The 16,545-nt window shown below is 44.5% G+C and overlaps 1 protein-coding gene across 2 annotated transcripts in view; it reads left to right on the plus strand.

Moving 5' to 3' along the window:
* Positions 1-16,545, plus strand: part of ACO1 (aconitase 1) — a 56,538-nt gene that overhangs the window by 25,071 nt on the left and 14,922 nt on the right. For both annotated transcript variants that reach the window (XM_080938765.1, XM_080938766.1), the window contains exons 4-12: positions 1,220-1,357; positions 8,792-8,861; positions 8,972-9,155; positions 9,580-9,719; positions 11,852-12,023; positions 12,891-12,991; positions 13,806-13,922; positions 14,770-14,929; positions 16,122-16,257. In XM_080938765.1, the coding sequence (XP_080794891.1) occupies positions 1,220-1,357; positions 8,792-8,861; positions 8,972-9,155; positions 9,580-9,719; positions 11,852-12,023; positions 12,891-12,991; positions 13,806-13,922; positions 14,770-14,929; positions 16,122-16,257 (1,218 nt within the window). The remainder of the gene's footprint in view (positions 1-1,219; positions 1,358-8,791; positions 8,862-8,971; positions 9,156-9,579; positions 9,720-11,851; positions 12,024-12,890; positions 12,992-13,805; positions 13,923-14,769; positions 14,930-16,121; positions 16,258-16,545) is intronic.

The raw sequence follows: 16,545 nt of genomic DNA on the forward strand, positions 1-16,545 counted from the left end.
GACTTCCATTTTAACTAGAGTAACATGGAATCCCAGTGTAATTAAATTCACTTTTCTTTGGTGGCTACTGAGGAACTAAACATTTTATGTTTTTATTGGCCATTTGTATAATATCTTTTAGGAACTGTCTTTTCATTTCATTAGGCTGTTTATTGATTCAGTTATTTACTTGTTTAGTTTTTGAGATCTTTGTGTATTCTAGATGTTAGTTCTCTGCCGGCTGTGTCAATAGCAACGATCATCTATTCTTGTATTGTCTGCCCCTTCATTTGATAAGCCATTAACATGAGTGTCCAGAACCCTCTAAATGATGGAATCTCTAGTGTTACTCTTCTTAGTGTGGTGGCTAGTGTTGTGTTGTCACCTGGACAGAATCACCTGGGAGAAGGTCTCTGAGAATTCTGTGAAGGGTTCATTGATGTGGGAAGGCCTGTGGTAGTTGTGCACAAGACCATTCCCTGGGCAAGGGCTCTCGACTGTATGAGTGGACTGCTGTGTGAGGACTGAACATGTGTGTTCTTGGCGCTCTTCTTGATCGACTGCTTCAAGCTGCTGCCCTGACTTCCCCATGAAGGGGCTGCACAGAGTGCCAAGGGTACCGTTCGGTAACCCCTCCCCCTTAATAAGTGTGTTTGTCACTGTTCCACAGCAGTGAGAACAGAAGACATCGTGGGGGCTTTGGCAGCCTGGGGTCTTTTACATGTCTGAGTGGACTTTAATGTTGTATTTTTCTGTATCTGAAAAATAGCATTAGAATTTTGATGAGGATTACATTTAACAGTAATTTTTCCAACCCATGTGTATGAAACTCTGACCGTCTTTTAGGGTCCTCAGATTCTTTCTTTGGTGTTTTGAAGTTGTCACTGTAGAGACCTTTTACTGTTTTGGAAAGTCTTATTCCAAGGCATATATTCAGTCCTTTGAGTTTGGTCTAAGGCTGAAGGGTGCTCTGGGAAGCAGTCATTCTAGTAGAGTATAAGCACTGGTTTCCATGGTTTCTTTTGCTTAAGTTAACAGATGGTGGAATAGACAAGGAGATTCTGCTCACTCATACTACCTGCCACCTATGTGGTTTCCACTTACAACTTCCATTTGTCTCAGTCACCTTTCCTTAGCTCATCTGAGAAGATGGCCCTTGTCCTTATTAACACTGGCAAACCTGCGAAATCCAGTGGCACACATTGATGGCTGTCTTATGCTTGCTCCTTTCTTTCCTTAGGGGTGTGCCTGCTGTGGTTGATTTTGCAGCAATGCGTGATGCTGTGAAGAAGTTGGGAGGAGATCCAGAGAAAATAAACCCTGTCTGCCCCGCTGACCTTGTAATTGATCATTCCATCCAGGTTGATTTCAACAGAAGGTGAGGAGACTTAGGAGGAATACTTTGGGTTTCTGCTTTGTGCAAAATATTAGAATATATATCTTTAAAAAATATGTGTACGAGTTGGACTGATGATAGCTTAGCAGGTTGTCGTACTTGCTGCCAAGCCTGAGGCCCTGACTTCCGTCCTTGAAACCCACATGAGAGAAGAAGAGAACCAGTTTGCACCAGTCATTCTTTGACCAACATATGAGGGCCATGGAACATGCATGCCCACACATGCCCATTTACGTTCAAATATATGAAGGAAGATTGTCTTTAAAGGTGTTGCCAGAAAATACTCTCCTGTGAATGACACAGGGAGAAGTGGGCTGTGTAAACCCTGTTATTGCTTGTTTGCTTTGGATAGGAGTGTTCTGCATCTAGTAGCTTGAGTATAGCTTGAAGTCTGATTCAAAACACAGGTGTGCATTTTGTCTCGAGAGATGGTCAACGAAAGTGCATGTGTAACTTTAGAGCAGTCGGGTTGCTCTGAGTCCACTACAGTGTTATTCCTGCTTTTATCACAAGTACCTGTTCTGTCTCTGGCTACCTGGGCCTTGCCATAGTGCCTGCTCGTTTTACCCTTCATCGTTCCTGCTTGGGATGTATCCTCATTCTCTCCTGCCAAAATCCATCCAATCTTTCATAGCCAGCTTAAATCCTTCATTGGCTAGCCTGTGTTCATCTTGCTGGACCCTGTCTAGAGTGGACCCATAAGTCCTGGGCGTACGGTGGCCTGAGTTGCCTGGCCTACTGAAAATAATACACACTTACCATAACTAAAGCGGTTGACCTTGAACTCGACCCTGCGTTAAAGGAGAAGTAAAGTTAAGGTGACAGCTACCTTGAGATGGGGAGAAACTAATTTCTGAAGCTGACTGGGCATCTCATTTCTCCCATCTCTACCCTTCACGTCCAAAGTAGTGAAAAGTCTTTTCAAAGACATTGAAATATGACTTTATAGTTGCAAATTAGCAACTTAGCAATGACATCTTCATAAACATTTAAGAGATGAAGACATCTTAAGCAAACTATTTGTAACATTTATAATCCTAACCTGTCTTACAGGTAACTGAGGCTCCGCGTTTATAGGTAGTGATGGGCAGTCTCCTGCTCTGTGTTAGTGAACTTTCTGTCTTCCTTCTCATTCCTCAAAGGCTTTGCTGAAGTTGGGGAATGAGTCTTTGGGATAGACGGCATCCAGATAGCAAGCATCACTGTGTGTCCAGAACCACAGACTCTGGGAAGTAAGGGCAATGGTTCGTCAAGGGCCCAGAGACCACCAGGAAAGGGTGAGAGGGAAACTGTCATTCATTCTTTTCTCCAAAAGGCAGAGTGTGGACCGTCAAGCCATGGAAGTCACCTAGTGCTGTATAAAAACAACTCGGATCTCCGTGTCAGTCAGCGGTGAGAACTGTTGTTCTGACATGCCTACAGGTTGGTCAGATGGTGAGCTGTGTGAGGAGTCTGGCTCGGACAGAAGCATGAGGACTGTCTGGTGACAAGGGACTTTCACATTCTCTTAAGCAGTAAGAGTAGCAGTTCGAATTTTTACTATAAATCAGATACATTTGATACATAATAGTAATTTTAGCTAAGGAGTTAATCATTTTGGATGTGTCAAATGTCTGACTAGAAAGACTTTTCTAAATTTAGAATTAAAGAAAAATGTCTGTAGGTATCGTGCCTCTAAAAATAATAGAGGATTTGTTATCTGCCAAAAGTGTGGCAAAGGTTGTATCTTATTATAATTAGGATTATGCCTTAGTTATCAGAGAGTCGTGAGGGGGACATTTTGTGCACTAACAGCACGGTAGTTGGAAGGATGGACGCAGTAGCTCCTCACAAACTCTGTGTCTTGCTCTGGAGAGATGGCTCAGCTGTTAAGAGTTCATGCTGTGTTTAGTTCCCAGCACTTGCAGTAGGAGGCTCAACACTACCAGTAACTAGCTCTGGGGACCTGACCCACTTCTGTGGTTTCTGGGGGCTCCTGCATTTACACGCACTCACAAGCACACAGACACACAACTGAAAATGAATCTTTAAAAAGACAAGACATTCCAATGTCCTTTGTCCTGGGATTTCTGCATTCAAGCACACTTCTAACTAATACTGAAAATTCAGACAAAGCTCATGGCCAGTGTACTTACTGGCTGGTTTTATGTCAGCGTAACACCAGCTAGAGTCATCAGAGAGGCGGGAGCTTCAATGGAAAAAATGCTTCTCTATAAGATGTAGGCGGAGCTAGAGCTCCTTGGCCCCCCACCGCCTCCCACCCTGGCCCCCCACCCCCAATCCCTCCCACCACCCCTCACCTCTGTCACCGCCACCTCTGAGGGGCCCTCTGTGTCTGTGCTCTGTGCTCTGCAGAAGCCAGGCTGGAGACTAGCTTGTGGGAGCAGCTGTTTGGCGGTGGGTTTGATAAGCTAGAGTTACAGACTGGAACATGTGGCAGTTAGCGTCAGGAGCCCTAAGGCTGTTGTGACCGTCCTGTGCTTGGAGATCTTAGTGGTTCCTTTCCTTGTCAGAGGTCATGTTAGAGCCCCAGAGTGAGTGAGAAAGCTGAGACTTGGGGTCAGCTTCCATCCTGGTGTCTCCCCGTCCACAGGGGTGAGTCACTCTAGGTGTGGTTCTCAGTTCTCATGTTTGTGTTTTTAGAAAAAAAAAAAACTGCTAATAAATAGTGGATGTTTCAGTAAAGTCATTTGATGATCTTTCTCTAAAACCTCAAAGGAAAACAAAAGATGTAGGCAAGCTTGTGGGGTATCTTCATGACTGATGATTGTGGGAGGGCTCACTCATGGATATGGTCATCCCTGGGCTATAAGAAGGCAGGCCGAGTAAACCAGAGACAAGCCAATAAGGACACCCTCCATGGCCATCTGCTCCTGCCTCCAGGTTCCTTGGCTTCTCTGGAGGGTGGACTGACACCTGAAAGTGCAAGCTGAAATAAACCCTGTTCTTCCAAGTTGCCTTGGCCATGGTGCTTCATCACAGCAATAATAATCCTAACTAAGCAGGCTTGCAATGAAAGTATCATTATAAATGAAAACCTAGGCCCCTTCTAAATGTCCCACAGAAGGAAATAATGCATTAAATTATGACATGCCTTGAAGTGGAGTGCTGGTTTCCCATAGTTACACTGATGAATAGCGCTCAGAATGTACTCACATCGTAGTTCAGTGTGCCAGGATCTAAGGTGTATGTATGAAAACCGGCGATGTCCAGGCTTTGTGAGTGTCAGAGGACGTGTCAGCCTGCTAAACAGCCCGCTCTGGGATTTTAACTAGGCTTTATTTTTAAAACAAGAAACTATTATGTGATCATTTTAAAGGGTCATTGAAAAAATATTCTCACAAAACCAAAAATGAGCCAAAAGGAAATAAAATCAACCCACTGTTGGAGATGTAAGTGGGTTCCATACATCCTCAAAGGAATAACGCTCTCTAATATTAAATGGTTAAACTAGGTGGATTCAGCATGAAGAGAAATATGGCCAGACTCTTAGACAGACTGACTGCTCCTCACCTTTCCCTTAGCCCCAGAACCATTCTTGGGTGCTGTCTCTCACATGCCCCCTTTAAGTCACTTGAGCACTGCTCAGTGGTTCTGGTTTGGAATGTAGAGGTTAAAATACAAAGGTCATGCTCTACTAGGATAAGGATTTTCTCAAGTCCTACCACACAGGTAATAATAATGTCACCTCACAAAGCCATAGCTACTTCACCTTAGAGCAGTGGCTCTTAACCTGTGGGTCATCCAACCCTTTCATGGGGTTACACCTCAGATTTCCTGCATATCAGATGTTTACACTGTGATTCCTAACAGTGGCAGTGAAGTGATTTTATGGTTGTGGGTCACCACAACGTGAACTGTATTAACGGGTGCAGCTTTAGGAAGGTTGTGGACCACTGTCTTAGAGACTGCAGCTGCGAAGAGCTTGGCGTCCTGTATTTCTTGGAAGGCAGAGATCCTGGAAGCCCAATGCGGTGATGCCACATCGGCCCTGCTGCCCTCCGATCCTCTCGGCTCTCTTCTTGATTTTCTTGTCCTTTAGGTTGGAACTTAAAGTGTTGACTTTCATCAATTCTGTTCTCTCTTTTTTTTAATGGATCTTTTTCATTTACATGGTCATAATGAAAATAGTAATTAGGAAAACATAAAGTGCAACAGTAAATGTTGCATATAAATTCAAATCTAGTGCCATGCATTAGAACCTTTCTGTTAAAACGTCTTCATTGTAATGTTTATTTAAACAATCATTTTAGGTTGATCATCCTGTATGCATGTGTTTGTGGGTATGGGTGGTGCACAATCTGTAGGTCGAGGACGTTGTCACTTGCAGTAAATGTTCTCCTCACACCATGTGGACTTTAGGGATGAAACTTAGGTTGTCAGCTTGGTGGCAGGTGCCTTTACCCACTGAGCCTCATCATCAGCCCCCATTGTGGTAGATAGTAGGTTGGTGGGTGGGTGGGTTGGTTGGTTTGAGGGTGGGTGGGTTGGTTTTAGTGTGTGCCGGGGAGGGGGTTGTTTTATTTTTCTTTCCCTTACCTTTTAAAAGAAGTAAATGTGATATGTGCGCTCCTGTGGGAGTGAGTGCTGAGGCTGATCCCCGGGTCTGCCCTGGGGAAGCTGGAGAAGCGGGGGAAGGGCGTCAGGGCTGCACATTGCCAGGGATCAGGGACCCTTCGTCTGCTTTGAATGTGGCATTGCAGCTGAGTGCACCCAACTAGTTACTGTCATGTGTCCTGTTTTCATCTCACTGGTGTCCCTGGTTTTTCCCCAAGAATTTCACAACAGTTAATGGCTTGTAGGAAAGCTATTTTCTCTGGGAATATTACTTGAGTTTCTAGGCTCTGTTCCATGAAAGTGTCAGGAACCACAAATGTGAATTTACATTACATATTTCAGAGGATTATTATCCCCTCTGTTTATGAGGCTGCTCACATTTGGAGATATTCTCTAGGTTGGAGTGAGGTGTGCCGAATCATGGGTAACCCTCGGACCTTGAACATGCTGACACATGAGTATCCTCGGACTTTGAACACAAAGAGGATGAGGAGCTTGTGGCCAGTTGTTTACATGAGACCCTGTCTCAAAAAAGAAAAGAAAAGAAAAGAAAAGGCTCACTAGGCCAGACTAATTTAGGAAACTTTGGGTGGTATTAAAACTAAATAAATTTCAAAATTTAGAATTCTTGGTCTGTTTGTTCATTCTGTTAACCAAAACAAGACAAATTGAGCCACACTTAGTATGATACACGTTTGTTTTCATGGTGTAAGGTTGGAACAACCTGAGCATTTCTGGCTTTTGATCATTTTGCCCAACATGTTCTGGGGTAAATCCTTCCGTCCTTCCGTCCTTCTGTGTAGCATCTCCTGATGCTGGATGTTAAAGCAGAGAGTAGTGACTAGAGTCCAGGACTGCTCATGTGTCACAGGAGAGAGGCCACCAGCCACATAATGAGTCGTAGTGAAACCTGCACTGGCAGAAGTAATGTTTGGAGATCCCTTCTCTGGTTTTAAGTTGAACGGACCTGTGTTGTACCCATATTTATTCAATAAGCTAGTAAATTTCAAAGAGGAAGTTTAGTGAATATATAACTTCAATGCAGTTACTAAGTGTGGCAACCCCTGAGAAGGAACCAATAACCCTGACTTGGGAACCGGAGGGCTCTCCAGAGGGCCACTCACTCCAAACCCTGAAGCACCCAGACTGAGGGAAAGAGGATCAAAGCTTCATGTTAAGAGAGGACAGTAGAGAATCAGAGCTCCCAAAGGTGACCCCAGGAGCTGGACTGGAGAATATGAAGGATCTGGAAAATCAGGGTTCATTCAGGTCAGGCAGAAGAACTGGCTTTTGAAACAACGGATGTATGGTTTATTAGAATATGTCGAGCTAACAACGGTGTGTGTGCACAGGAGACTCATTACTAGTGGTGATATGAAAGTGGGTTAGTGGACTGAGAAGCTGACTGGAGCTACACTTGTGACAAACGCTTGGGTAGTCGTGGATACTAGACAGAAAGAGAAGAGGTCATAGATGATCTGTGGACAGATGGAGGAGAAAGATGAGGGAAAGAAGGCAGGGTATTAGGGTTTCTCCTTGATGTACATGCACCAGGGCAGGAAGAGGCAGGCAGGAGCCAGAGGGCTGGAAGCCTCGGGAGGAACCGTGAGATGGTGAAACTGAGGGATGGGTGTGTCCTAACGATCTGCTGATGTAGGTGCCTGCACTGGAGTCCTGCCTTGTTCTGCTCCAGCTGGGCCTCTCCTTTCTCCATGTCTTTCTTTGCTTTTCTCTAACATGTAAATACTCAGGCATTCATCTTATCAGTAGGATCAATATTTTTTATTTTTTTACAAAGTTCAGCCTACTGAACAGTGAAGATGCAGCCTTTGCATCCTCAGCAGCTAGTGTGTAAGTGAAAGGAAGGGCTCAGGGTGAAGTGAAGACTGGAGAATACACTGGGGTTCAAATGACAGCTCACGATCGATGAGTCATCTGACCATGACAACTCAGCCAACTTCCTCGTGCCGCTGTGGCTGCTTCTGTGGGTTGTGACGGTGACACAGTGAGACACACGACACTGTGGGGTGGGGTAAGAATGTCAACACCAATCCAAAAACCTGCATCTCACCACCTACTCGCTGTGCCGCACCGGCAGCTTTAACTTCTGTGTATCTCGTTCTCCTCACTTGAAAATGCATACATTAGAAGTGCCTAACTCAGAATATAATTCTGGAGATTCATTGAGGAAATTAATGAAGCAGTTAGAATAGCAGCTGTTTCCCAGAAATGTCAATAGTCAGTGATTTCGTAATGAGTGGAGCTTGACTTGGGTCTTAGCTGCTCACTGTCTCCTCATAGTCCACGTACAGACTGAGTGCCTTCTGTAATCAGAGGGCAGGGTTGAGACTGTGGCTTATTCTACCTGAGTGATCTTGAGCAAACCTCTGCATGTGACCTGCAGTCCACAGCTGTTGAGGACAGCAGCCGTGTATATAATCCCCAGTCGGGAAGACAAGACCCTGAGACTCTGGGCACCGTGGACCTTGCTCTTCACTTTGTCCAGCACAGATCCCTTCGCAGGAACCCACGTGTGGCTCAGCAAAGAGAGAAGCAGGCGCAGAAGCAAAGGTCCCCTGTGTGCCTCTGCTGCTCTAGTCATACATTTGTTTGTCCCTAGAGTCAGACGTGGGGCTCAACGTTCAGTGGATTGAGCTCCTGTTTTTTCACTGGGCTTAAGGGCTTTGGAGCAATCACTTGAACCAGGTCATTTGTAACATGCATTTGCAGCGTGCCTCGGTTTCCCAGCTGGTGAGAGGGATGAATACCAGCCTGCAGACCTGCAGATCATCTCCAGCAGGTTGGAGGTGGTAATGTGAAGTCTTGTAATTTATACACCTAGTTCTTTCTTTCTGACAGGGCAGACAGTTTACAGAAGAATCAAGACCTGGAATTTGAAAGAAATAGAGAACGATTTGAATTTTTAAAGGTATGGACCAGAGTTCAGTTTCTGTTTGGTCCCGTGTTTGTGGGGCATGAGAAGAGGTGTGCAAACCAAGTAAAAATGTTTTCAGTGTTCTTCCTGTTGTTCAATCCTAGTGGGGTTCCCAGGCCTTTTGCAACATGAGGATTATTCCTCCTGGCTCAGGAATCATTCACCAAGTGAATCTGGAGTATTTGGCAAGAGTAGTATTTGATCAGGATGGATGTTACTACCCAGACAGCCTCGTGGGCACAGACTCACACACTACCATGATTGATGGTCTGGGAGTCCTTGGTTGGGGTGAGTGTTCTCCCACTTTCCTATCACATGCACCTCGCTCACGGCCTGTGTTTGCATGGTCACAGAAGAAGGTGCCTTGTCTGTTCTATTTGCTGCTGTATTTTCAGTTCCTAGAGGTAAAATTCACTTTCTGTTTAGAGAAATAAACTGAATTAAGTTTAAGGACATTTGTGTAAGTGAAAATCAACTGGCATTTGTTAACAATGGTGCCTCCCAAGTCAACTCTATTAAGTATGGCTTTAAAGAGATTTTGGTGCAGGTCCTGGGAGAAGGCACAGTCTATAGAGGGAATAGAGAGAAATGAGTGCTCCTTAGGGAAATACAGCACTATACCGGGTAAACGTGCTGGCAGGGTTTCTTGAATCTGTGGCTGAGGGACAGTGAGGACTATAAAAGCGTAATTCTGCTGTGCCGTTCACTGCAGGTGTCGGTGGTATTGAAGCAGAAGCTGTCATGCTGGGTCAGCCCATCAGTATGGTCCTTCCCCAGGTGATTGGCTACAAGCTGATGGGGAAGCCTCACCCTCTAGTAACATCCACGGACATCGTGCTCACCATTACCAAGGTGTGTACGTGTGTATGTGTGTGTGTGTGTGTGTGTGCCTGTGTGTGTGTCTGTGTGTCTGTTTGTGTGTCTGCCTCTGACTGTGTCTGCCTGTGTGTATCTGTGTTTATGTGTGTGTGTGTCTGCCTATGTGTGTGTGTGTCTGCCTGTGTGTGTGTCTGCCTGTGTGTGTCTGTGTTTATGTGTGTGTGTCTGCCTGTGTGTGTGTGTGTGTCTGTTTATGTGTGTGTGTGTCTGCCTGTGTGTGTGTCTGCCTGTGTGTGTCTGTGTTTGTGTGTGTGTCTGCCTGTGTATGTGTGTGCCTGTGTGTGTCTGTGTTTATGTGTGTGTGTCTGTCCGTGTGTGTTTCTGTTTATGTGTGTGTGTCTGCCTGTGTGTGTCTGTGTTTATGTGTGTGTGTATCTGCCTGTGTGTGTGTCTGTGTTTGTTTGTGTGTGTCTGCCTGTGTGTGTGTTTGTTGCTTCCACAGAAAGTCAATGACAAACAGAATAAACACAGTTTATGTTCCAGTGAGGCTAGGATACAATGTGTTAATAGATATTAAAATAAAATGAGATAAAAGTGATTCTTGTAGTAAATTTAGATGGTTATCTTCTTTCTTTTTTTTTCTTTATTCTTTACCTTAATTTAAAAAATTGTGACACAAAATATGCAGAAATTAAAATCATGTTCATATTCCTGTCACTGAGATTTTTTTCAGGACAGGGTCTCCCTTATATATCCCTGCTGTCCCAGAACTCTCTGTAGACCAGGCTGTCATTAGACTAAGGTGTGTGCCACTACACCCAGCTGCTGTCCCCAAGATGTCAAGATGTGATAATGTCCTACCAGATTTGCTTCTGAGCAGATGAATCTTAATATTTTTAATGAGTTAGCATGTCTTTATAATTAGCACGTATTTATGGTTCAGCAGATCTCCTTCCCAGACATAATCACTGTGTTGAGGTTAAAAATTATTCCCACACATATTTTAAACTTTTGCTACAATTCTTTCCACATGGGTCTTTTTCTTTTGAGTTTTGTTACATTTTTACCTCCCTGTGTGTGAGGCAGGGGTGGAGTACAGAGGGGAGATGACTTCTGTCCCCACCTGGATCTGTTCATATGTAAATAGCCACTTGGTTATGTGAATAATTTGATACTTTTCTTACTTTAAGTCTCTTTATAGCAACAGATGTATCTACTGGTTGGAAAGTGTTAGGGCTTTATTTTTTAAAAAGACACAGTCACAAAGGAACATCCCCACCCCCTCTTTTTATTCACTTGCTTTACAAAAAGCAAAATACTTTACAAAAATACAAAATACAAAAATACTTTTCCAAGAAACATGATTTGTGGTAGCAAGTATTAAGTATTATGCCTTTAAAAACAAATCATTTACTTAAATATTGTGATTACAAAAGAAATAAGGTGGTTTATGGTCTTTCATTTAAACACTTTTTTTTCTTAGTCATATAGAATAGAAGCCATTTGTATAGACCTTGTGCTGAAAAAGCCAAAAGGTTTTCTTTGATTTAATCTTTATAGACTTTAGAGTTGTATTTATTTGGACACCACAAATTGTCAAAGTATTTTTCAAAAATGGAATAACAGGACTGACCACAGAAGTGTGGTAGAATGCGTGTAACTGTGCAGTCTCAGCTGGACTGACCACAGAAATGTGGTAGAATGTGTGTAACCATGCAGTCTCAGCTGTCTGTGAAGCTGGCTTCCTGGGGATATGTGGTAGCCAGAACTGTGCATTGTGTGTAAAAGCAAACCATTCACCCTAATACTGTGCTTCATTCTGAGGTTTGTCATTTAAAACAACTTACCCAGCTATTATTCATATTTTTGCCATTTTTTCTTTCTTCTTAAATTACAAGAATTAATTTTCTACCATCTCAGATTTACAGGAAGGTTGATAGAAAACTAGTAGAGCCCCTGCCCCTTCTTCCCAGCTCCCCTAATGTTCACACCATAATGGCCTTCTCAGAACTAAGGCTAAGGTGTCACCTGTCCCTCCGTGATGTCCCTTCGCCGTTCTGGGATCCAGTCCTAGATGCACTGTTGCTTTTAGCGAGCGTTGCCAAGAAGCAGTTTTACGCACGCACTGTCAGGCCTCACGCTTTCCTGTTATTTCCACTCTACAGCACCTCCGACAAGTAGGGGTTGTGGGCAAATTTGTGGAGTTTTTTGGGCCAGGAGTGGCCCAGCTGTCCATTGCTGACCGAGCTACAATTGCCAACATGTGCCCAGAGTATGGCGCAACTGCAGCCTTCTTCCCGGTTGATGACGTCAGCATCGCGTACCTGGTGCAGACAGGTAAGTGAACGGGAGGCAGAGACGCTACAGCACTGCCTTCCACCTCTGCGCACACCAAGCTCTTGTTGTCAGAATGGAGGGAAGATAGCCAAGTAAACAAGCTCTCTCCAGTACCCAGAACCCAGATGTGTATATGCTGGGTTTCAGCTGCTGATTTCTTCATATTGACACAAGAGAGCTTAGTGCTGGTAACTGTTGTCTCTGGGGTGTCTTTTGGGTACCCCCATCATACATTGGTAGGGAAGATTGATGAACTACTTACTTAAATAATAGTTGAGGAAACCTAGAATTGGAGCCATCTAATTAGCCAAGGCTGATAAGTAGCAGAGAGAGAATGGAAGGCTATGGCTGGGCTTAGTGGCAATATGGCACTGGAGGTAAGACTTCAGACATTAGATGCAAATTCAGACTCTGGGTTCTGCCTTGTCCTGGCTGTATTTCTTAGAGAATTTACCTAATAATTTTCCTGAGCTAGCATTGCCTCCTTACTAAATGAGAATAATAACAGAAATAATAGTAGTACTTGTTTCATGGAACCAGAGTTTGAAGCAATTCATCTGAAGCCCTTGGTACGAAGTGCCAGACACACTAAAATGCTTATGAGCCGGAGGTATGAGGTGGCTCATAATTATTTCAACAGAGTGATGCTAACAGTGTCTGTGGCAAGTTGGGGACAGATTTATGGGTGCAGTTGGGCAGTGGACTTGTCCCTGTAAGTAGAACCAGGATCTGTTCTGCACACATCACTTTGGTAGGAGGAGGAGCCCACTGTGGAGGCTGAGGGAAGCGTTGGCGTGTGTGTTCACACACAGCTGCAGACGGGCTCTCTCCAGGAAATAATGCTTATTTTTTACTACTGCCATGCAGGTCGTGAGGAACACAAAGTAAAGCACATCAAAAAGTATCTTGAGGCTGTTGGCATGTTTCGGGATTTCAATGACTCCTCTCAAGACCCAGACTTCACCCAGGTATGAGCGCAGCTGCTAGCCAACCCGTTTCTTCTTTCTGAGGCCCCAGTTGCTGTGGTCCCACGGTGGGAAATTAGTCTCTGTGCTGTTAGAAGGGACAGAACAGGGTAGCAAAGGGTGAAAAATGAGGTTAAGGACATAAACGTACTAGAGTGACTTCCTAATGTGGCTGCTGACCTAACCTCTGTGAATTGAGTGCCCCTCGCCACCTACTGACTGACACTTCTGCATAGCAGACTTCATTATTAAGGAGGCTGAGTTATTTAAAGACCAAGGCCGCCATCATCACAGTCCTGGGAATTGCTGAAGTCTCTCCCAGGTCAGGGGTTCTGCTTATCCAGTGATTTGCTCTGTTTTCTAGGGAAAACTGAGTCCATATTTTCCTAAGCAGCCATGATTAGAAAGTAAACAAGACTTGGGGTCCCAGGTTTCTCGTATCAAGCGGGAAAAGTAGTCACTGAGTTGTCAGACTGTTTTCTGCAGTGATGGATTATGGGTCTGTCCCTCAGTAGAGAGCCCATCTCAGCCTGAAAGCCATGTGTGACCTACTCTTCAGAGTAGGAAGTGGAAGGCAGCAGGCAGCCTATATCCTCCCTGTTTAAGGCTGCAGAGTCCTGCCAGCCATGCTTCTCCTGTGCCCAAATTAATATTGGGAAATTAATCTTGCACATGGTAAGAAGATTGCCGGCTTCCTAGTTTGGGAATGTGGCTGCATGTTTGTTTGGTTCTTTATTGCTGGGATGTTCTGAGGTCTCTGCTGTGGTTTTGCTGTTTCTTTATGAGGTCGTTAATTGCTTTTGGCTCGGGCAAACAGGTTGTGGAATTAGATTTGAAAACAGTTGTGCCTTGCTGCAGTGGACCAAAAAGACCTCAGGACAAAGTTGCTGTGTCAGAGATGAAAAAGGACTTCGAAAGCTGCCTTGGAGCCAAGGTAGGGCCTCTGGCTCTGTCTGTGTCTTAGGGTCCAGGCTCGCCCCACACCTTGTTAGGAATCTTCCCAAAGCCTAGGGCCAAGGGCATTTCTTCTCTATCCTAAGTGCTCTCATAATTCCCCATTAGCTATGGGCCCAGCAGCTTCTCTGCACCACATGCTTGCCTATAAGTACAACCTGTTTATGCACATATCCTTTTCATATGAAGACCCGTTTTCTACAGTGTTGTTGGCCCTATTCACACACACTCTTTAGGTCCCTGGACTTTCACTTTTCCTTCTCTGTGTGTGCAGGTCCCTGTTCCATCCCCTGACATCCTGTTCTGTTCCACCCATAAAGTTCTGCTCTGATACCTTCTCTGTAGCATGGCCCCAAGCATCTCCTAGCAGGAAGTCATCTTTCCCTCACTTGAAACTTAATAACACATACCCTGAAGTACCTTACATTACTGATCAGAGTAATTGAAAGGTATATTAATAAATATCACCTTCTCCAAATTTCCACGTGGTCAGAATTAGTAGTCTCAGGCCATAGCCTCTCAACTGCACACTAAGGAATTAGGGCATTTTTCAGGCTAACTTTGAACTGTGTATAGATTTAATCTCGTAGTCTTGAGGAGGGACAAAAGCAATTGTTATTAACTGCATTGTTGAGCAAGATTCAGGACTCAACTGCTTTTGTGAGTATTTAAAAAGAATAATGAGAAGTTGAAATTTTCTGGAAGTATTTGTTCTGTTAGCTGTTGGCACTTAAAATTACTATCAAAGTTTTCTCTTTATAGCAGACTGTGTATGTCCTATTTCTTTCTAACTACATGCAATATGTTCAACCTTCCCTTTTTAACAGCAAGGGTTTAAAGGTTTTCAAGTTGCTCCAGACCATCACGGTGACCACAAGACGTTCATCTACAATGACAGTGAATTCACTCTTGCTCACGGCTCTGTGGTGATCGCTGCCATCACCAGCTGCACAAACACCAGCAATCCGTCCGTGATGCTGGGGGCAGGTGAGTGCGTCTTGTTCCAGCTGCTTTTCAGACGTAGACACTGATTGGCCCAAAGAATTCCTATGCAACAAATAGCATCCAATAGAAAATATTTGAAGTGGAAGTGATAGTGTGAAGCATCCTTCTTTGTGCTGAGCACGAGAATGAGTAGAGGGAAGCAGATGAAGCAGGGTTTGTGCCAACACCTAGAATCTGAGTCTGCCTGAGAGAGAGAAGGAATAGAAGGAGCTGCTGTTGTGTCATAAGCCCCGTCCGGACTGTGTGGACGGTGAACTTTGCACAGTCTTGTGCACTGGCAGTTGCAGCCGGACTGGGGCACAGGGCACAGGTCGATCAGACTCCATGTGCCCAGCCTGTTGTGCAATGCTGAGAAGCAGTTAATAGTTACATACGGAGTTCAGATGTTTCGTCAGCCTTCAGAGCCTCCCTTGGGTCCAGAGACCAGAGCCAACTGTTCTTTCTCAGTGGGCCAAAGGAAAACCTTTTTAAAGTTCATCTTCGCCACCTAAGCTTTCCATCCTTATCTGGAATGAACCAGTTTTATCAGGCAACATCAGCATCCCCGCATGGCCTTGTCTGCTTGCTCTCTTGCCTCTTTGCCTCATGTCTCCCATGCTGTGATGCTTCTAGAGCTGGAGTATGGGCTGTTCCATTACAGCCCAGCCCGGGCCTCTGAACTTCTGCTGTACGAATATCTGTGCCCTAGATCTACTCTTCAGTATACAATTTATGTACCTCAGAAAAGGCCTTCCCAGTTATAATTTTCATTTAAATCCAAAAATAATTTTAGATAATTTTCCTTCCAAAAATTAAAAACTCAGTTTGTAAGATATTCCCAGATGGCTTGAATTTATTTCTTTCATTTGTTCAGCTGATTGTTTTTGTATGTTGAGAACTGGCAGTCTGCACAGGTTGGTCTAGCCTCACATAGGTTCTGCCTCCTCGTTGGGAGTAATGACCTGGCCTCTGTGCCAGGTCGTGATTTGTACTTATTAAAAGAAGCAAGAACCCACATACCTCTTGTTTAATTTCTGTGACTCTTTTGGGCTTGCTGCATGCTTCAGCTGTCTCTGGGTAGTGGACTTTTGATCTGTCAGTCAAGAAATGTAACTGGGAAAACCAGTCTTTTTCCTAATGTGTTCTTAACATTTAGGTGTGTCTAAATGCTGTGTCTCTGTTCACCGTTTCACAGGGTTGTTAGCAAAGAAAGCTGTAGAGGCAGGGCTCAACGTGAAGCCTTACATCAAAACCAGCCTGTCTCCTGGAAGCGGAGTGGTCACCTACTACCTTCGAGAGAGTGGAGTCATGCCTTACCTGTCCCAGTTAGGGTGAGGAAAGGGTGTTTTATTTGTGCCTTTGCTTTTGAGGAAGTCCTCTGGCATCTGTGTCTGTGTGTAGCGGGTATGAGCTTATCTGCTGTTCTGTACTTACACAGCATTTAACACACAGTAGGCAGACTTAAACCCTAGAGTTCCAACTGCATGGGGCCAATGGATAGTTGTAAGTTCATCACACAAACCCTGGCTTCCGGGTGACATTCGCTCCTTTCCCCAGAAGAGGGCACTGTTCCTCATTTGTACTGAGATGAACCACAGGCTGCTTGGTAGTGACTGTGC

Source organism: Micromys minutus, assembly GCF_963924665.1.
Source record: "Micromys minutus genome assembly, chromosome: 26".
Classification (NCBI taxonomy): Eukaryota; Metazoa; Chordata; class Mammalia; order Rodentia; family Muridae; genus Micromys; species Micromys minutus.